This window comes from Polyodon spathula, chromosome 2 (assembly GCF_017654505.1).
Source record: "Polyodon spathula isolate WHYD16114869_AA chromosome 2, ASM1765450v1, whole genome shotgun sequence".
Taxonomy (NCBI): domain Eukaryota; kingdom Metazoa; phylum Chordata; class Actinopteri; order Acipenseriformes; family Polyodontidae; genus Polyodon; species Polyodon spathula.
Window position 1 is genome coordinate 86,971,302 of NC_054535.1, and position 22,483 is coordinate 86,993,784.

A 22,483-nucleotide genomic window follows, 5' to 3' on the forward strand; every position below is an offset into this window, starting at 1 on the left:
TCTGTATATATATATTAATTCCAAATTAATAGCAAAAGTTAATTGGATTGGGCATGCTTATAGCAATTGTCTCCACTGCTGGCAGTATTCACAGAGTTCATCAGCAAAGCCAATGTCTCTTACTGCAGGACAGCAACCTGTGACACACCACGTGCATCATTAAGCAATGGTTTAGGGACAATAGCATCAGTCCTCTGCTGTGAGAGGTCGAACCCTGATGCCAAGGGCTGACAACCAGGAACCAAAAATCAGCATGAGTTAGGTGAGGCAATTTGTAACACCCTTGAACCAGGTCAAAAGTGTAAACCACAGGATGCAAGCTGTCATTTGAGATAAAGCTCCTCAATACGGTGCTGCCTTTCCCATCCTATTCCTTTGTATCTCAATACTTGCTACAATATCATGTAAAACTGATACATTATGCTTTGTTCTTTTGTTTTGTTTTCAGAATTAAATCTCTTTTTAAATTATAAGTGATAGTAGTGGTAATTCAAAAAATGCATGCTTTGTTATACTGTAAAGCACCTCACCAGCCACTCAATAATCATTTTAGTAATGTTAGAGTTTAAAACTTGAGTCTGGACACATACAGAAAAAAAAAAAAAAAAAAAAAAAAAGTTTTGGATGAAGAACAACAGGTGGTATTTAGTTACAAATAAAATCCAATAAAAGAGTTACACGGTTTCTCAAATGCATGATACTGTACATACCCCTTTTCATTTATACATTAACTGCAGACTAACTTTGACCTCTTCTTCCTAAATAAAGATCAACACTATAGCTGCCCTAAACATTTTCACACTGCTATTTAGCGCACCAGTTAACTTTGGAAACAATGTAGCAATCTACTACATAACTTCCTGTTTTACATTTCATTAATCCTCAGTAATTAACTATGAGCTGGAAACATACATCTGCTTAACTTAGTTTATTATAGTTTTAGCTCAAACTAAGAACCACTCTTCTTATGGCAGGAAGAGTTAAGTTAAAGGAGAGTTCATACCATACGAATTAGCCTCTGAGGAAATCTGAACCTCCAAATTTAAGGTATGCAGCAAGAAAGAAATATTTGACATTTGGTAATGTATGGATCATAATGTAAGTAAAACAAAAAATATAACAAATATACTTGAATTTATTTTATAATTGAGAGCACTGAAATGACAGTAAACAGAAAATGAGAAAAGATAATTAGAACACATCTGGTGCTGTATACCATTTTTAATTACACTTGCAAAAAGACACTTTGACCACAGACTTGTATGTCATAGGCCTCAGTAAACTGTAATCACAAGATCTCCAATGTTGATAGAAATATCACTGTAATGCTGTGCAATTTTTTAACCTGTAACCAACTTTTTTAAAATGTGATTCCTATTAAAGACTACTTCATAAGAGATTCAGTATCTCCCAGCTCAGCTGGTCAACACACAGGTAGCTAATACTGCAGGTCTTTTTTTTCTGAAGGGGTTGCTGGTGGAAGTTTGTTAATATTGTGACTAATATTGAGATTTGTTATTTCCCTTCTAGATGTTTTGATATTTTAACATAAGCATGTGAGGTAAGACAATTATTGGGCACTGCACCTTTAATTAAAAGAAAATAAGACTTTTAAAAAAGTCTTTGTCAGTCTTTGGGATCTAACACATCAGAAACAAAGAGGAAACTGGTCATTCCCTTTGAAATATGAGAATATTATCTACTAATCATCTGACTATGGCAATAATACTGCATCTTCTGGTGGAGTGCTTTGAAATTAAATCATCTAATCTTATTTAAATGACTCAAATGATTTAAATTTAACTTATATTTTATTCAGAATCTTAATAATCTAAAACATCTTTCAGTATTGTTTGTCTCTGGAGAGGGCTGGGATTTATAATAGAAAACGTTTACCGTATTTTAAATCTTCACTTCAAGAATCCACCTAACATAGCCTACAATATTTAATCCAAATCTTCTGTAAACAAAGGCACAGCCACTGGCTGTTGCTATTCCAAATACCCAACAACTCCACACTGCACACAACATTTAGGCAGACACTGTTGGGAATCACATTGTATGTTCAAAAGTAATTAACTTCAGTCTTTGTGGGGGTGCTTTACCTCCTTGTTATTGTGCAACTTATTTAACTTTTAAACTGTTTCTGCCCTGACACTTTAAGACAAGACAACACACTTGATTCAAGTTCAATTGCTTTAATTACACAGAGACCACTGCTCTGACTGCTTCACTGCAATCCTGGAACAGTAACCAGCTTTCAGAACGTAGCAAGAACGTAGCGTAGAAATTACAGTACAGTACACAAGACACAATTACATAGATGCATGGATATACACATGTAGCGATCTTGGTTCCCACAGGCAGGTACCTCACACACAGGCGGAGGGTGGGCGCGAACCCGGGACCCCTCGTACTGAAGCATAGCGCCGATACCGCTGTACAAAAGAGCTGGCACCTTTGCAAGGAGCTGCAACTTCCCTCGTGCACGCTACAATATATATATGCAGATGTTCTATACGCCGCGCATGAATAAAAATAAGATTTTTATATTCATTACATTAAAGGTTTCTCAAATGAGGCCTTTTAGGTCGTTCAAAACGGTCGTATTATTACGCATATGTATTATTCAACACATGAGACTGAATTAAACTTATATTGGTCACACTCTCCTCTTCTCTAGCTGGTCTGAAATATTCCGTGCTGTTTGTTTATTTTATTTGCTGTCCTTCCAAAGGTAACACAAAATTCTCCTGAAAGGACACCATACTCTGATTGGCTATCATATTATTGTTGAAAAAACAACGAATAACCCCTATCCCTACACTGAAACTGTAACCTTAAGGTCGTGGGACCTTAATAACCACTACATTTTATTTGTTTCTCTCCATGTCACGCCTACCTCATTGTGTCATTGGAGGGGTGTGCGCGCGCAACTGTACCAGATTGGATGCGCCACATGGACACGTACGTCTTGCAGCGATACCCTTCACTACCTGACGACAGTTGCTGGTTCTGCTGATGCTGTCTGGTGCTTGACAGCCCTGGAGCTGAGGAAGGAAAGGCTTGGTGTGGAGCCCAGTGAATGATCGCATCTGTAGCGGGTTGTAGTGTTCGACAGGCCGGAAGTCTTGCAGTTCTTCGGAGCTAACCTCGAGGGCTGCAGTTGGGTAAGCTCTGGGAGCAGTGAGCTGAAGAGAAACGAGGGCTTGAGAGGACCAGGCAACACAGATGCAGCAGAGGGGCTTGCAAGAAGGTGGTTACGGAGGTACAACACAGTAAACAAAGGCGAGTGCGAGAATCATCAGGGAAAACAGGTACATTATTTAAAACTCTTCAAATCAGCAAATGTTCTTTATTGTTCATGGCTTGGTTGTAACACTGCGTTTGTGTGCAGCCATATGTGAGGCGAAACCAACACGACAAAGCAGTAACTAGTAGTACCTCTGCAGCATCACTTCCCCTCTGCTGAGCGAAGTGCTAATGCAATGATGTCATTTTCAACCTCGATCATAAATTTACCTTTTTATGATATATTTCTACGTAGAGTAGAATGATTGACATGAGTCTGGATGCATTCTGGTGACAAAAACATATTGTGCTGATTGTGAAGACTGGCATGCTTAGTGTTTCGGTGCTTGCATTGCCATTCAGCCGTGCGCGTTGTTGAGAGGAAGTGTACTGTCATCGCAAGTTTTCGATTGAGACAAGCATTGTGTTGAATCACTTTAATCTCATGCATGCGCAAACTGTCAGAAAAGTCGTCTAAACTAAGCACACGATAATGGCATTAACACTCTGACTCCTGAGATGAAAGCTAGGGTTTTCAGTTTGATATATATATATATATATATATATATATATATATATATAATATATATATATATATGAATATATGAGATGACTGTGCTTTCATTACTGCTCGAGTGTTTAAATATATAATTAGAGTCCAGCTTGAAATTTTTGGACGAGGGGGGTTGGAAACAGAAAGAAAAAAAAAAAAAAGTTAACAAAATGTTTATTAAAGTAAGTATTTTACTGTACTTCCAGGGTAGACACTTGACAGGGAATTGCCCAGTTGCTGTAAGTAAGGCGGGCAGTTAAGATGTCAAATGTTTGGATTTCATCCAGGGTTGGAGTTAATACTTTATTAAAATGAATTTCCAGTTCGCATTCACCTTTAATCAATTCTAATTCCAATTCCAATGGAATTTAACAAACAAAATATGGATTTCGTTTTTTAAAACTATTTGATGAGATTTATAATAAATCTAGACCTGCTAGGTCATTTTTGGTCGATGCAGGTTATGATTGTGAACTATGTTTTTATCTAAGTTGGCGTGATACATAGTCTATGTTTTTAACATTTAGTTTTGTTGAGCAATTTTCCAAATAAAATCGTACTGTTGCAACTAATTAAAATGTGCCATTTGAAATGAATACGGAAATGTTGTATTTATTTTTTTATTTTATAACATACTATTTTATTGGTTAGGTTAGCATTGATACACTGATAATTATACAACAATTGAAAGTTGTGTTTTTTGTGTCATTGGTTCATGGTATAGAGAGAGTACAGTTTATTATTTTAGTACCTAGGCTAAGTGTTAGCACTGTCTAGGTGGTAGTCCTACAGTACCAATCAAATAAAAATAAAATGCCATTCCACAAAAAATCTTTGGGGATAGAGGGTACTTCTTTGGCCTTTGGAGTACCGCATCAGTAGCGTTGAGTGTTTTGTAAAGTACAGTACAAGTATGGTACCTGAACATATGTTTCAATCTGTAGCCTAGATCACATTATATAGTACTCCTTCAAACAAACTAGATGGATCTGCTTTCACTTTACTGCTTACTGTATAGGGACTCTGTTGCTTATTTAGGCCAACACTTTGTCATGTCTGTGCCATGAAAAACAGGCCTAATATTCGGTCTGTTACTGACATTTAACACCATTAGTAAACAATGATCTTAAGAGAATTAAACAAAATACAGTAAAACAAATGTAGTAAAGTAGGCTTGTCTATAAGTTACCTGATGATAATAATTGTGATTTATAAAAATGACAGCTCCTTCAGGCTTACTTAATACTTTGATTAATCTGTTCAATCCCAGCAGAATCCACCTCTCTTATTTATTTTCAAGTTTGAGCATATCCAGTGGATTGTGCTTACAGTCCCACATAATGTTATTATTGTAATTTTCTTGCTGTCTTGAATGCGGTTTGTTTTTCAAACTATATTTTTTTCTTTTCCCAAATGTAGTACCGATCCACAAAAAGATAGAAAACCGAATCAGGTAACTACAGACCAATCGGGTAACTACAGACCAATAAACCTGACTTATATTATATGTAAACTTATGGAAACTTTAATAAAATCCAAAATGGAAAATTACTTGTAACAGTAACCTGGGATACAGTCAGCATGGTTTTAGGAATGGGGGATCATGTCTAACTAACCTGCTTGATTTTTTTGAGGATGCAACATTGACAATGGATAATTGCAAAGCATACGACATGGTTTATTTAGATTTCCAGAAAGTGATCTAGCATTCAGAACTGGTCACACAGATGGCAAATGTCATTTAATGGAGAAAAGTGCAAGGTACTGCACACAGGCAATAAAAATGTGCATTATAAATACCATATGGGAGACACTGAAACTGAAGAAGGTATCTATGAGAAAGACCTAGGAGTTTATGTTGACTCAGAAATGTCTTCATCTAGACATTGTGCAGGGCTTGAATTTCTTTGCGGGATTGCAGGAATTGCACATTTTCCAAGTTACTCCCGCATATCTGCAACTTTCAGTGCGGGAAAATCCAACAGGGATATTTTAAGACTGCAAGCTACTGTATTTATCGCTCAATTTAGATTGCCTAATTAAAACGCTACAACAATCTAAGGGAGTGGGTATCAGTCTGAGTAGTTCTGGTTAAAATAAATAAAAGCAGTGCTGGATATTTCAAGTGGCGCAAGACTTTATTCTCTTGTATGTGATTCTTGGCCACTATCTTTAAGTATTATAGAAACTCAGTACACTGCAGTATGTAAACAGTTTAAAAAAATAAAATAAAAAAGATGCTATTAAATATATCTAGGTGTTGTTTTGCAAGTGGCGACTTTCACTTTAAAAATAAATAAATAAATAAATAAAATGGAGCGCTGGTTAACAAGAAAAGCATCTTGCACCTGATTCTTCTGGTGCAGGCAAAACAGGTTTGCCAGAGCAGTTAAATGAAAACAGTGCAGAATGTACAACACAAACAAATGACAGCAGTGAAGGGAAAGGCAAAAAAAAGAGCAATTTCTGCCAAACTGGCTGAAGATTTAACCATGGCTGGAGTTCAATAACAGTGAAAAGAGTTGTTCAGTCAGCAGTCTTTCTGTAACTGTAAAGTTTACTAGCTGCTGTTACAAAACGTCTACATTACATTATTGAGACATTCTAACGGCAGGGCATGCACAGCTTTGAAAAACAAACACGAAGTAGAAACTTTACGTCAGGCAATGGCAAAAGCAATGGAAATTGCTCGGTTTTGCACTGATGACTGTTAGGTCTCCTGAAAGCAGCTTACTTTAAAGCAACACCACTGTGAATGATTAAGCAGTAAAATACATATTGTTTTTTTAATATGCAAAAGTATCTTTTGTTTGCCATTCCCCCCTAAAATTTTGGAATCCCCCACCACTGGCTGCAGCATGGGGAGGAAATCCCCCTAGCACACAAGCTATAAAGGGAAGCTAGTATAAAAAAGGCCAACAAAATGCTCTGATATATAGTGAAAAGTGGTGAATTTAAATAAAGGGAAGTAATGTTAAAACTTTTTACAATGTATTAGTAAGACTAAAATATTGTGTTCAGTTCTGGTCACCTCTCTACAAAAAGGATGTTGCTGGTCTAGAAAGAATGCAAAGAAGAGCAGCCAGAATTATTCCGGGTTTAAAAGGCATGTCCTATGCAGACAGGCTAAAAGAATTGAATCTGTTCAGTCTTGAGCAAAGAAGACTACATGGCGATCTGATTCAAGCGTTCAAAATTATAAAAGGTATTGACAATGTCGACCCATGGGACTTTTTCGACCTGAAAAAAGAAACAAGTACCAGGGGTCACAAATGGAGATTAGATAAACAGGCATTCAGAACAGAAAATTGGAGGCACTTTTTTACACAGAGAATTGTGGGAGTCTGGAACCAACTCCCTAGTAATATTGGTAAAACTGACACCCTGGGATCCTTTAACAAGCTGCTTGATGAGATTCTGGGATCAGGAAGCTACTGACAACCAAACGAACAAGATGGGCCAAATGGCCTCCTCTCGTTTGTAAACTTTCTTATGTCTGTGACTGTCTTTATGAATATGTGGAGGAGGAGGAGGAAATCAGAAAGCGCTTTAACAGTGCAACTTCAGATGTCAAATGAGGTGCGTTTCATATCTTGCTAGAAAACGATCTCAAGGGTACAAAGACAGGATCGACAGAATATTTCAAGCTACAGGTTGACAAAACTGGAAAAAAAAATCTCTCTGTAAAATGTAAACTGTACCTGAGCAGTACCATTTGTACTGTAGCAGGAAGCAGTTAGATTTTTTTTAGAAGTACAGTAGTCCCTTCCTAAACTGGACATGCCTGGAGACAGACGGATTGTCTGGTTTGAAATAAAAATCTGTCACACACATATTTTATAGGGCTCAATTTATTCATCATGCTGAAATAACAAATATATAAATATGTATAGTAGGCTTATACAGTATAGAGTAAAATAAATGAATATCTAGTCTATAGGCTGCTGCAAGTAATACCTGTATTACAAAATAAATCATACCACTGCATTCTCTGTATACACTAGTACTACATACAATGCAGAAATAATAAGATTATTATTATTTTAAATTGAAACTAATTCATTTAGTACTTTCTTTTTTTTTTATTATAACCTAATTAACACAAAACGGATCACGATACTGCATTAACACGTTACAATACTATACAGTACATTACATATACTCCACGCACTACAGAAATAATCAGTAATTTTAAATTTACATAGAAAATGTTTTAGTGTATGTGTAAAACACACAGCCTACCAGCTACTTTTGTTTTCTGTTGGTATCAGTCAGGCAAAAAGCAGTTAAAGACTTCAAATTCAGAATTTTAATGTAGTCCTCATCTTTCGGAATGGAGTCCAGTAGTATTTCTGAAAACTTCTCTCCCTTTTTCAACAGTCTGATCACAGTCAGTTAAAACTGTAGAGTATGAGTTAATGCCCTATTTTACTCTTGTTCTTAATTTGAGCTATTTAGTAGGCTACTTGTATCGGTGTCTGTATTAGCAAGGTACTACTGTATTATGGTTCTGTAACTAGTAACAGTTTTGTTCACGTAACTTGTAACTGTAAGTATCTCCAACATTGAAAATGCCTTCATATAATTTCGCAGGGTGCTTCATTTCTGATACAAAACTGTTGTGGTCGTCCTGACTTAGTCTAGCGTTTTTTTTTTTTTTTTTTTTTAATGCATGTAATTGTTTTTTTGTCTGTTTTTCTTTAATGTATTTGCCATTAACAATAACTGATAAGAGCAATTGACTCAAAACAAAACCTAAGCTGTAAACGCTGTCACATGACGAGGGGCATAACTTCAGGCGATTGTATTTCCTGCTAGGAGTACCACATACACACAGTGAATACGTCATTGGAAAGCCCCGAGTCTGTACTTTTAAACAAGCCTGGTAGGTGTCTGAGTAATATGCGCGTAATCACCAGGCTGAGTGTAAAGAGTTAAATAAATATTTGCAAGAGTACAATATAACAGGTCATCTTTGTAAAACTATATTATCTGGCTGAAGAGTCAGGAACGTAACCCCAGTTTATAACATTGTTCCTATGGGACTGTGGGCTTCGACTTACGACGGTTCGACTTACAACGCGACTTTCAGGAACAAATTGTGTCATAAGTGCAAGGACTGCCTGTACTTTAATTTTTATAGCAACAAGCACAGCTGATTGTAAAACGGTCCTTGGTTTCTTTAACCTTGCTGTCATGCTCTCCTCTCACATTCCACGAGGCCCATGACCGCAGAGTAACTGGTGACAGAAAGTTCATTTCATCACCTTTAATGGATGTAGCTTCTTTTAATTTTGTCCAGCAAGGTGCTTATCCAAACAAGTGGAAATGATAACCCTGAAGAATGAAGGGCATTAGAATGCTTTAGTGGGTGGCTGCTTGGATGCTGGATGCATATTTTAGCCCTGGATTTCATACAGTAGCTTAAAGTATACTGCATGCATCATCTAGAAGTCATTTTAATATGATCCAATGGTTGAGGGTGAGAGCCTGTGTGAGCATTATTGTGGGTTGTAAAGAGGATATCTTTAGACACCAAATCCTTGGGAGCGAACATTCTGCAGCTCTGGTTTAACCTGCTTGATGATTTATCTTTTATTTTGTTCTTTTTTTTTTACATTCACCAGTAGCTTTAGAAGTGAGCCAGCCATTCTATCAATTAACCAGCATTTATTTGGTAAACGTAACATAACCTTAATCTACAACTTCAGACATAATCTAGCACTACTGTTAATTGTTATACGCTCAAGCCTTGTTTCCAGTTAATTTAGCCTACATTTTGAGGAAAATCTAAATGTCACCAACTTTTTTTTTTCTTTACAGAAAATTACAACATGACTTCAATTGAAGAACGGGAGGAGATAAAAAAGAGGCTAAGGTCCTGAGGAACAAAAGTCCGAACTGTCCTAAAAATGATGCAAGGATACACAGATTCTCACACAGCATCTGAATAATCTACCTTGGGCAGCTGACTGCATATAATTCCAAGCAGGTGACAGGGCCGCAGAAGGCAAGGGCTTGTTCTGTCAGTCTAGTAGTGGAGCTGGTGGAGAAGGTAGGGCTGGCTTTGCCTGTGGTGTACAGCTTGCTGGCCAGGTTCCCCAATCAGTTCTCTGCACTGAGTGGCCATGTCTGTCAGTGAGGCCGGAGGAGGCACCCCTAGGTTCTTTTTTGGTTGCGAAGATGGAGAAGGAGATGAGCTATTGGATCCAGGGAAAGTCTGTGACTGCCTTTATGAACACGTGGAGGAGGACGATGATGAAGAATATGAATCTGTATGTTCTTGGTGCGGTTAGATGATGGGCAGTACATTACTTTAACTATAGCATGGGTTTAGCTAAACAGATTACATTTGTTTTGAAAGAAGACATGGATATGGTGTATATACTGGTAGCTGAAATTCCCAGTTGAAATAATTATAAAAAAGATTGATTGCCCTGTAATGTACATTTTCTCCTTGCAGCCTCTAGGTACCAAACATACTAATAAGAAACAAAAAATATTTATTTATTTGAAAACTTTACCTTTTATAGCTTGCTTTTCACATTTTAAGAGAAAAATTTGTCTTTAGCTGGCAGATTGCCTGTCTTTTTGAATGGCCTAGAAGCCACATTTTGTAGAACTGACACCTAATTAGACTTGACATATCAAATCAGCTTATCTACACCACATAGCACACATGTGGATTTTGAGACCCTAACATTAGTTAAAGAATATTTATTTTGGCAAACATTGATCAAATATAGCTGAATCAAATGAGAATCAAAGCATCACTAAATAGCATTTCCATAAAGTATTTATTTATTTAGTATCTACAGAAATGTTTAAGAAAACTGTAACTGTATTTAGAGGGAATTATTTAAGTTTTCCATGGAGCATTTTGTTATTTTATCCTTGTTTGATCCTAATCCATGTTTTATTCTCTAGCCGCCAGAAAGGCAGATTGTGATTGGAATCTGTGCCATGGCAAAGAAATCAAAATCCAAACCCATGAAGGAAATCCTGGAACGCCTTTGCTTATTCAAGTACATCACTGTTGTGATATTTGAAGAAGATGTCATACTGAATGAACCTGTGGAAAACTGGCCGCACTGTGACTGTCTTACTTCTTTTCACTCTAAAGGTAGTATATGTATTCGTTCCATGATGAAACTGTGTGTTGGAATTTAAAAACATTATGTAAGCTTAGTTAGTTTGTATGTTTGTGCTTTGGGAAGACACTTTTAAATTTGGCGGGAAATACATTTTACATTTTCTAAAAGTCAATGTAGCTTTCAAGGGATTAAGCAGGCTTTAAAGTAATATGGATAATGTAATCTCTCTGCCCCAATTTCTGTGTAGAAAATGAATAGTAAACACCAACAGTACATTTCATATTTTATTTATTTGTGTGATCTGTTTTTGCAACTGAAGAGTCATCTACCTACGTTTAACTTTTGACTTTCACTGATAAACAGACATATCCAGTTTGTTGTAATATGTATGTTATGCCTACCGTGTTTCTATAATCCCTTATGGAGTCTGTCAAGCAACGTTTATCGGTTATTCATGTACAGGTATGTATTTTACCAGAATTAATTTAATGTTTACTGTAATGTATAGTTATGATTTAAGGGATGGAAACTTTGTTTTTTTTCAGCTCTTAGAAATACATTCAAATCCATCTAGACTGGGCATATAGTCCGAAACTCTCACCTTCTGTGAACTCTTTGTTGCTTTGAATGTTCTAAATGATGGGAGCACTGTTACTTTTGTGTGATTCTTTGTGAGCACAGTTACATTTTGCTTTGAAATATATTAACTACACTGAACATTACATCAGGGACTAAACTTTAAAAAGCAGGGGGTGTTCATGCATATGTCAAAAAAAGTGAAATGGTAATTAAAATATATATATATATATATATATATATATATATATATATATATATATATATATATATATATATATATATATATATTTTTTTTTTTTTTAATGCTCATCTACATCATGATGATTTTGTTTAACAATGTGTTGTCTCTCTCTCACTGGCACACAGGCTTTCCTTTGGACAAAGCAGTGGCGTATTCAAAACTAAGGAACCCATTTGTTATCAATGATCTGGACTTGCAGTATCACATTCAGGACCGGTGAGTTTTAAAACAGAAAAAAAAACTTTTTGGAGAAACCTCAATACTCTGTGCTGTGCTGTAAATATGAAATGAATCTTGGATCCCTACCAAAGTTTACACAGCATTGTCTATGTTTGCTTTTTAGCAGGCAAGCTGTCATTTAAGATCTTCTAACTGTGACTCCATCAAACATTTTTGTGTTGGATTACTGTGTTTACAATTTGTAGGATTCTGAGATTTGTAGAATTACAGAACAGCACACATGCTTTCTAGATTTGTTTTTGTTTTTTTACACAGAAGGATCATAAATCTTAATACTTTTAACAGGCAAACCAATCTTAACAAAGCACTGATTCTCTGTTCTAAATCTGACTGCTTTAAATATAACCAGGGCAGTGCCTGGCTGTATGCTAAGTTTCTGATTCCTCTATTTGAATCTACTGTGAGACCTGTTTTTGCTGAAATCTCTTTTCTTGCATAATGATAGCATCTTATTTGCCGTGGCTCTGCTAAAAGTATTAGGTTTCTTTATTTGTTGGGCCATAACCTGTGTGACATCACTTGTGGACCCACAACTCATGAAGTCACAGGTCATGGCTAACTTGTGAAATAAATCCAGTAATTCAACTGGCACCTAGCATATTATCCTAGGGTCTTTATGTAAAGCACAATGCCAACCTATTATGGTTTTCAGCAAGGGTTAGTAAGTGGTTATTTAAGCAATATATTTAAGCAATAACAATTATAGATTATGGTTCCTACCCAGTCTAATAGTTTGAATTTATTTGAATGCTGGCTTGATTAGCACTCGAACTTTGAATGTGGATTATTTTCTAAAACGTGGTGCTGATGAGTAGAGATCTACCTAATTTGCGATTATTGCGAAAATTGGGGAATTGATGGGTCACTGTGAAATTCACCTCCTTAGGGGCCAATGTGTACTGGACTGAAAGGAAAAAAAAATTTAAATGAACTACTCAACACTGCAAGCGATGCAAACTGCGTATCTTAATTCTGTAGATTTTTTTGTATTATTCCTTTGCCGTTTTTTTTTTTTTTTTTTTTTTTTAAAGTTCTAGACAAATAACACTTTAAAAAAAAAAACTCCAAAGCGGTTAACTTTCCTGTTTACTGTTACACATGACAGCAGTGTTTTAATCAGCCTATCAGTGCAGTGCGTCTGTAGTGGCTTTTCTTTGACCTGTGCTGTACATTAGGAGGTGGGACATTGTTATTTGATTTAGGTTACTAAAATCTAGTTTTCAGCATTGGAGATAAAATACCAAAAAGATGACGGAAAAAAAAAATCTAAGTTTATTTTGGTTGAGAATCATGTCAGTAATTTTCCCAACGAAACTTTACTTGCAGATGGAGATAAATTTAAGTAGAGCCTTACTCATGAGATATGATACATTGGAAGCACGTGAAGCTAATTGAGAGATAGCAGTTTATGTAAGCCTTGTCAATCCAGTCTGCCCATTGAAAACAATTTAACTCTGTTCACTTGTGTCCTAAACAAGATTTGAACACAGTCATTCATTGATGCAAAGGGAAACAACCGAGTCACCTCAAACTTGTAGTACATCAGTACTGCATTTGTTCTTAATTAAATGGTACTGCAGTACACTCTTATGGGCAAACAAGTACTGTTGACCCAGTTTTTCTCCCATGAGGTATTTTATTTTTAGCAGTGAATGACCTGTCCTTTTACGAATCACACACAGACATTTCAGTCCAAAGAAATATGTAGCATAATCTTTAGTCTTTGATACTGTACCCTTCTCATTTAAAATGACATTTATTTTGAAGAGCTGTTGTAGTTGCAGGGATGGTGTAACATTCCCTGCAGATTGACTGCTCATTGTATCTTGTTAATTTTAGGAGAGAAGTATACCGAATTTTAAAGGAGGAGGGAATCTTGCTTCCACGTTATGCTGTTCTAAATCGCGATCCTGACAAACCTGAAGGTAATACTTTGGAAAATACACTGTAATATAAAACAACATATCCTTGGTTTTGTATACATAGGGCTAAAATATACAAAAGGGAGTTACAAATAGATTTTTTTTAATTTAAAAAATTATGCAGAATTTAAGATTAAGTTTATTTGTTATATGTTTGTTAAAGACATTTCTATAATAACTGGATTCCAGGTATACCTCTTGGTTTTTTGTCAGTTATTCGTTCTGTCTAACCACAGAAGCCTTATGCCATAAACCTTGCAGCAGGAGACTCGTCCAGTAATCTGTCAGTACTCACTCATTTAGTTTGCAATTCTAAGAATTTCAGACTGTGCTGGCTGCACCCTCTGTTGATCACACTGGTCATATATTATCAAACTGAAATAACAAGATGGATTATTAGCACTAAAATAGCCACATTCATTGCTGAAAATGTTTTACACCAGTCATCAGTCTGCCTCTAAGCAAACTGGTGTGTGTGTGAGATTTTATTTTTAACCATTATGTTTAGAAATACTATGAGAAACATAACAAATGAAATTACAACATTTGTATTCGAAAAGAGTTATAATCAAAATGTTTGGCGTGGATTTTGTTTGTGTCTGTATGCCCAGAGAAACTGATTTAAGCTTGCTGATTAGTTCTTTAGCGCAAGATGTTGTGTGTTTTGTATTCTGAAAACTGTTTGTTACTCTTGCGTTTTCTCATGTTTCTAGAACCGTCTGTCCACTTATATTTTACATGCATCTAGAGAAGGGCTTATTCAACTGTTTAGCACAGATTAGTGCATCAGAGTGTAGAATGCACTCGGTTTCAAATGCATAAGAATTCTACTCATTTAGCCATACATTATGTTTTGCTTGGATCTTTCTGCTCTAGATGTTTTAGTTGTTAGTCCAAGTGTTTTCAAAGCCAATATCAAGTTTACCTTGTTTTCATCATGCAGCTGCTCTCATAACTTTTTTTTTTTTTTTTTTTTGACTGATGTGATTCTGTTCTCCAACTCTTGCCTGCAGAACTCTGGTGGAAAAGGGACATTTGTTTAATTTTAGGTTACAGATAATCATTGCACATAGTTGGAAATTAATCTATCGCTCAAAATTGCATTTCTGAATAGGCTTAGCTGATTGTGATAATGGCACCTTGGGAAAGTCACACAGGGCAGTGGGATGGAAACAAGGCACAGTTTGATGAATTCCAGGTATTCTGTGGGAGCTTAATTTGCCATAGCTCATAACAAATCTACAGTGGCTCAACCTGCTGTGCAACAGAAATACTATGACCACCCTGCAGTTTAAATTCTTGTCTTGTGTCTATTTGTAAATTAAAATCTAATACGTTCCTCTTTAGTTGTAACAAGCGGTCTCTCATTATTACAGAGTGCAACTTGGTGGAAGGAGAGGACCATGTGGAGGTGAATGGAGAGATTTTCCAGAAACCATTTGTGGAGAAGCCAGTGAGTGCCGAAGACCACAACGTATACATTTACTACCCAACATCAGCTGGAGGGGGGAGCCAGAGGCTTTTTCGCAAGGTTTGAAATCACTTAAAATGAAATTATGTTTTTTTTTTTTGTTTGTTTCTCTGCCTTTCAAATATTTCTCATTCTTGTTTCTTTTTTCACTTATTTTTTCCCTGTTTTGCCATTAGCAACTAAATTGATCTAAATGTTAATTATTGTTGTTAAATTTAAGACGAGGTGTCTGAGTAGTAATGTTCCACCTGCTATACATACACAGGTGTTCATTTATGCTAAAAATACATTGTATTGGTCAAAATAGCCACTTAATATAAGCCCCATTAAAGTTGTTATATGAAAATATGATTTATTTTCTTCACATTTTATGTATATTTTTTAATTTATTTAAAAAACATATTAAATCATTTGTTTCCTTTTATTGTAGGACTAGGTACATAAGTGTAAATTGTAACCAGAGCATGACATGCTGGCTTTGATGGTACTGGTCTTAATTAAAAAAAAAATGTTTTCAGATTGGTAGCAGAAGTAGTGTGTATTCTCCAGAGAGTAATGTCAGAAAAACTGGATCCTACATATATGAAGAGTTCATGCCCACCGATGGTACTGACGTAAAGGTATGAAGATCTTAAGCCTTAGCTACTTTCAGATCACCAAAGTAATTCCACAGTTTATTAAACAGATTAATTAATAACAGTAATAACTCACTCCTGAGTGGTGCATCCAGTAAAGGCACTCTGCACGGATGTGCCCTATAGCCTAGGGATCGCAAGTTCGAATCACTGCTGACAGTGACCGGAAGTTCCTAGGGGGTGGCGCACAATTGGCCCACCCCTGCGGTATGGCTGGGCACCTGCGGGCTTGCCTGTAACCTGCCCAGGGCTACATTATCCTCCAACGCTGTAGCTCTGGGTGGCTGCATGGTGCGTCTGTAGTGTGGAAAGATGCGGGCGGCTGCTTCAGAAGACAGCATGTGTTCGTCTTCACCTCTCCCGAGGCAGCGCAGGGGTGGTAGCAGTGAGCTGAGCCTAGAAATAATTGTACACGACTAAATTGGGGAGAAAATAATAAAAAATAATTGCCGACTACTAAATTTATAAAAAATAAATAAATAAAAAAAATAACTCACAACAACAACAAAATGCCCTTGAGCAGAAATATTTTAAGTTTTTGTCCCTACCTGACCTTTTCCAGAAAACTGTCGCGCTTCAGTGGGGGAGCTCCTGCTGTTATCGTGGCACAAGTTCATTCAGCTTCTTTTCTGATGCTGTGATTTGTTTTTGAACAAGGTTTACACTGTGGGTCCCGACTACGCTCATGCTGAGGCTCGCAAGTCACCTGCGCTGGATGGCAAGGTGGAACGAGACAGTGAAGGGAAAGAGGTTAGATACCCAGTCATCTTGAATGCCAGGGAGAAGCTGATTGCTTGGAAAGTCTGCCTTGCTTTTAAGGTAATGAGGGTCTTCCTGTAGGACTGTAAACTTTGAGCAGGTGCCTGCTGCTATATTTTCAAAACACAGTTATGTCTGACAGATTACATACAGTAGACCACCACGATACTGAGCTTCAAAGGTTCAAGTCAGCTACTGTAAAGACTAAGGTTTCTTTTTTCTCAAATACCTGTTTTAGGCTCCTTAAATGCCAAGTGCTCTATTTTGATGTAAGTGTATAGTTTCATAAAGAAATTAAATCATTTTCATGGTTTAAAACTTAAACAAAACTATTGGCATTCAGAACAGTAGTTTAACTGCTCCTTAAAGCAAATTGCTTCTTGCTAGTTTTATACCATCACAAATTTGTTTTGTGCCTTTCAGAAAATTTCTACTTGCTTCAAAATAATGGCCTATCAGTTTAGAATATATATATGTGTGTGTGTGTTTCTTTTAAATGACTTCTTGCATATACATACAGTAATTGTCATTGAACTGATGAAGGACGGTTTTCAATTTGTTTTTATTTTGTCTGATTTTAAAGAAATTTTACCATTATCATCCAATCCAGCCTGCCCCCTGTATTTGTAAAACTAGGAAGATAGAGTGGTATGCACGTTTTGTTTCCGTTCTGTGACACTAACAAGTGTATCAGTCAGAGATGGTCAATGACTCTGCCACCAGCTATATACTAATGTACCCTGCTTATTAACTTTATGGATCTGAAATCCTATCCATGCATCTCTTGTTTAAGTGACTGAGTAGTTTGTTTTAGTTACTATATTTTGCTTTGTTGACAGCAAACTGTTTGTGGCTTTGACTTATTGCGTGCTAATGGGCAGTCGTATGTCTGTGACGTCAATGGCTTCAGCTTTGTGAAAAACTCCATGAAGTACTATGATGACTGCGCAAAAATTTTAGGGTAAGAGTCTGCATCATTTATTTCAACTTCAAAACTAAATTTAAAACATCACGGTAGCTTAAGTTCCATCTCGCCCTCTAGTTAGGGTCACCAGTTTAGGGTGAGCCCAAACTGGAACACTTGAGTTATTTTTGTATGATCTAATAAGCAGTGAATCTCAATCCAAATGCTCGGAACTTAAACTCATAAACTGTCACACGTCAATGTTTTTCCACAGTATTTTTTATGTATTTAGAAATTCTGAAATAAACAAATTCAATGACAGGCATTTTTTGACAAGAAATGTGTGTCTTCCAAAACATTGAGTTTCTTTCAGTATTTCTTAATTCAGCACTAGTATAGTGTTTTAATAGTTGTAGAAGCATTTATGTAGTGGTGTTAATTAGTGGTCATTGAATAACGCTGGAAGATTATTATAGTGGGAAGCAGTATTTAGATTTGACTGCTTTTTAGATCATTGTGTTTGTAGTAGCAAGATATTTCTTTATTCTGAATGTGCTGTTTTTAATGTCATGATTGGGGGTGAAGCATACAGTAGGCTGACATTTACTAACCAAGTACCTTTTTAAAAGAAGAACATGTTTGCATTACAAAAGTCTTTGCTCATTTGCACTGCAGTGAAGTGAATTTTACATTTTCATTGTTTTATGTGTTTTGAATACTCTTTCAAATCTTCAGTTGCTGTATGAGTACTTACACAGCAGGTAGTAATGAGTTTTAAAAAAATACTGAAACAAATTCAATTTTAAGTATATGGTTTTTAAAATTATAAAATTTCTTAATAGTGTATTGGTAGCTTTTTATGCTTTCAATGAATGTATGAAAATAAACTCCTAAGACCTGAAAGATTTCATTGCTTTAAATCTTTTTATAGTTGAGATGGGAGACTTCTTAGTGGTTTGTAAAAAGTTTTTGTCAAAAAAATTATATTTTCTGAGGTGTTAAAGTAAGGAAATGTAATTGCAAATCATGTTGCACTAAATGGGGGTTTGTGAGAGGGTGTGGGTAATTCACTAAGACACAGGAGTGAGAAGTTTTATTTGAAACGCCACTTTGGCGCACTTTTATTTTCAAACACAAGAAGGCACCTTTGTGCAGTGGCTGCTATACCGACAATGGTACTTGGTGACAGACAGTCCCAGTGTGGTTATCAGTAATGGCAGTATTATATACACAGTTCGTGTAGCATGCACAGGTGCTGGAAATATAGAAAATAAACACTGTTAATAAAACTACAAATAAAGGTGCGGCAATGAAACTGCGGATCGGTGCTTCCTCTAACGCTGGAAGCCTTGAATAAGAGTCACTGCTCTAACTCACTGTTCGACTGCTTAGTTCTCTCCTATTTATTCTTAACTTTCAAACTGTTGTCAGCTCGCACAGTACTGGCCAGACTCCAGGTAAAACAATGATTTATTTCTTCCTTCTCGAAGCCACACTCCTTCAGTGCGACATGCGTCTTTTTGGAAAGTCATACAGCCTTTTCTCATGCATCTGCGACCTGAAATCACTGTCTGCGCTTTACATATCGCGTTCATCTGCGATGGAAGTATGAACCAACTCTGAGTCTTTCCTTCAACACCTGTGCCAGCTTCCATGTAAAAAAAAAAAAAAAAAAAGAAAAAACACCAAACTTGTTGCATCTCGTTAGCAGCAGCTGTTAACTGGTCCATCACAACTCAGATGTCAACAAGGAAGGCAGCACAAGTGTCTGACCTTCAGTTTCACATTGATGATGCAAAAAGCCTTTAGTAGAGAACATATTGCAATGAACCATGCTGAGCTCAAAGGTTCAAGCATGGGATGAAAAATAACAACAAAATAAGAATTGGAAACCAAAACACGACCAATGATATCTGGTGGAGAAATGTATGTAATTGTGTACACTCTATTTGCCCCTACCTTTTTAATACTTGTTTTAAGGGGAAAATCTGTTCCCACCAAAGGGAGCTGCTTCTGTTAAAAAAATAATAAAAAAATATGGACTGTCATAAAATGTATTTTACTTTAAATTCTCCTTCAGAATTTAATTAATATTTAAATATGGGAGGGTTGAATGGTTAATATTTGTCAGTGTTCCAATTTGGCCATGCATGATATTGTGATGTTTTCTTAAACTGGGTTTACAAAGCTTTTTTAGGTTGTGTTTAAGAACCGCAAGTGCAGCCTGCCTCATTTGGAGACCAAAACAATTTTACAAAGCAAGGGAAACAAAACAAAAACCCAAACTTTCCATTACACAGATACCGAAAAAAAAATAAAAAAAAATCACCTACATATACGTTGTTTAGACAGATCGGCAGATTCCTTCAACTTCCTCAAGATTGACACTGTTTAAACATATACCCAAACCAAGGTTTGTCACAGTTCAATAAGCGCCTCTCTTGATATGTTACATATAGATTGGAACTTCATTCAGACAGAGACAGCCCCCATATACTCACTGCTGGTGGTCTCAACTGCAGTCTACAATCCAAAGAGACATTGCATTCATACCTTGCACAGCAGTATGGGTTAGGTGTTCATTTAACAAAAAAGTTACTGACATTAGGAATCAGATATTCAACAGCATACCAAATTCAGAAGGCATCAAAGTGCTACTTTTGCCTTTGGACCCACTACACCAGTCCAGATGTTTTAGCATTTTTCTTTGATTAGTCAAATCGATCTGGCTAATTATAGTTAAGAAGATGAAATCCACTACATGTGCATTAGATCCTATCCCTACTCCACTTTTTAAAAAGACCACAGCATTAAATAGTTATTGTTTTCAAGACTATAATAGTAAAACCACTGCTCAAGAAATCTACCTTAGATCACAATGTTTTTAATAACTAAAGGCCTATTTCAAATTTTCCATTTCTGTCTAAAGTTTTAGAAAGATTAGTTGCTGAGCAGTTTAACACATTTCTTGCAGTTTATAACATATGAGAAATTTCAGTCTGGGTTTCATCACGAGACAGCACTTAATAGAGTGGTTTGATGTGTTGTTATCCTCTGACACGGGCACACCTTTGGTTCTTATACTACTAGATTTAAGTGCTGTGTTTGACATTATCGATCATTCTGTTTTAATTGATCTCCTTGAAAGTCTGGTAGGATTTGTCAGGTTGTGTTCTGTCTTGGTTTCAATCCTATCTTTCGAACAGTTTGCAATTTGTTAAAGTAGAGGATACCTTTTTTTTTTTGTCAAAGATTACATGCAGGGTCACACAGGGCTCAATTCTTGGCCCAACTCTGTTTTCTTTGTATATGCTGCCTCTGGGCAGTATTATTTGTAGCTATGGGGTTAATTTTCATTGTTGCACTATACACAGCTATATTTATCCCTGAAACAGGGTGACGCCATGGCTGTAAATATTTTGAGCACCTGTCTGGCTAACATCAAAAAATGGATGTTAGAACAATAAAACAGAAGTGATGATTCTGCGATCTCAGAAGCAACAAAGTAATATGTCTGATTTAGTCCTTGTGGCTCCTTTTATGAACTTAGATGAAATGTGAAATTTAGGTGTGATCTTCGACCCAGTGTTGTTGTTTTTTTTTTTTGAGATGCACAGCAAGAATATTACAAATATGTATTTTTAACATCTAAGAAATATTGCCAAATTGGGAAGTGTTCTTTCCCACTTAGATACTGAGAGATTAATTCATGATTTTGTATCTTCTAAAATTTGTTATTGTAATGCCCTATTCTGTGGTATTTGTAGTCATGTTATATCTGCAACTTATGCAAAGCGCTGCAGCTAGAATTTTAATTAAGAGACGAGATCACATTACTCCTGTGCTAACAGCTTAAGACATTGCATGGCCTTGCACCATCGTATTTAAATGATCTTTTAATACTGTATGTTCCTAGACGCCCACTCAAATCACAGAATGCCAGGTTGCTTACTGTCCCACAAAATGAAAAAAAAAAACAAAAAAACAAAACACAGGTGGTAGAGCCCCTCAGTTATAGGGCCCCAAAGCTCTGAAATTATCTTTCTAGCTCTGTAAGAGAAACACCAAGTGTCACTGCTTTTAAAACAAGATTAAAACCCACTTTTATACTGTAGTGTTTTTATTCTTTGCCTTGTTTTACTGTTCTATGCATTTTTTCTTTAGTTTTTTATTGCTATTTGCTTTCTCTTATTCATATTTGTCAATGTTTATTCACGTGAAGCGCTTTGTAGCAGTTTTTATTGTGAAAGGCGCTATAGTAAACATACGGTATGGTTTTCGAACTTGTTGCCATGCAAAAAAAACATTCTGTATGCACGGCTCTTAAGTGTGAAAAGGTAGTTTACCTGTAACATGTTTTGACTGCACACTTGCTATAGCGTGAGGAATGTTCATGATGTGTGTGCGCTGTGTCACATTCTCAAGACACTGGAGAGAGAATTTTGAGTTTCTCAGTTAAACTAATGAGCCTGTCAACAATTTACATGTAAAACAAACCAAAAAATCCCATCAAATTACCATAAAATCGTTGCATGCATATATATACACTGTAGATGGATTGTGTAAATTAACAGTAAAATCAATGTGGAATTGTATTTTTTACCACATAAATAGGCTGTAGGTGGACCCTGTATAACCTCACCTGATTATGATTTGCCAAAGCAACTGCATTGGCGCTTTAGGTTTTCATCACATCTAAATAAGTTACTGTACCAAATTGAAGAAAGATGAAAAGAACAGAAAGCCACGTTAGAGCTGTTTAAAGAAAGCATAGGCTTTAACATATATCAATTA

The 22,483-nt window shown here is 36.2% G+C and overlaps 1 protein-coding gene across 1 annotated transcript in view; it reads left to right on the plus strand.

The window, feature by feature from the left end:
* Positions 1–2,996: 2,996 nt before the first annotated feature.
* Positions 2,997–22,483, plus strand: part of ppip5k2 (diphosphoinositol pentakisphosphate kinase 2) — a 45,041-nt gene continuing 25,554 nt past the window's right edge. The window contains exons 1-9 of the mRNA XM_041233255.1: positions 2,997–3,317; positions 9,668–10,119; positions 10,772–10,967; positions 11,884–11,974; positions 13,838–13,923; positions 15,297–15,451; positions 15,910–16,011; positions 16,684–16,845; positions 17,625–17,746. Coding sequence (XP_041089189.1) covers positions 9,973–10,119; positions 10,772–10,967; positions 11,884–11,974; positions 13,838–13,923; positions 15,297–15,451; positions 15,910–16,011; positions 16,684–16,845; positions 17,625–17,746 — 1,061 coding nt within the window. The 5' untranslated portion in view covers positions 2,997–3,317; positions 9,668–9,972. The remainder of the gene's footprint in view (positions 3,318–9,667; positions 10,120–10,771; positions 10,968–11,883; positions 11,975–13,837; positions 13,924–15,296; positions 15,452–15,909; positions 16,012–16,683; positions 16,846–17,624; positions 17,747–22,483) is intronic.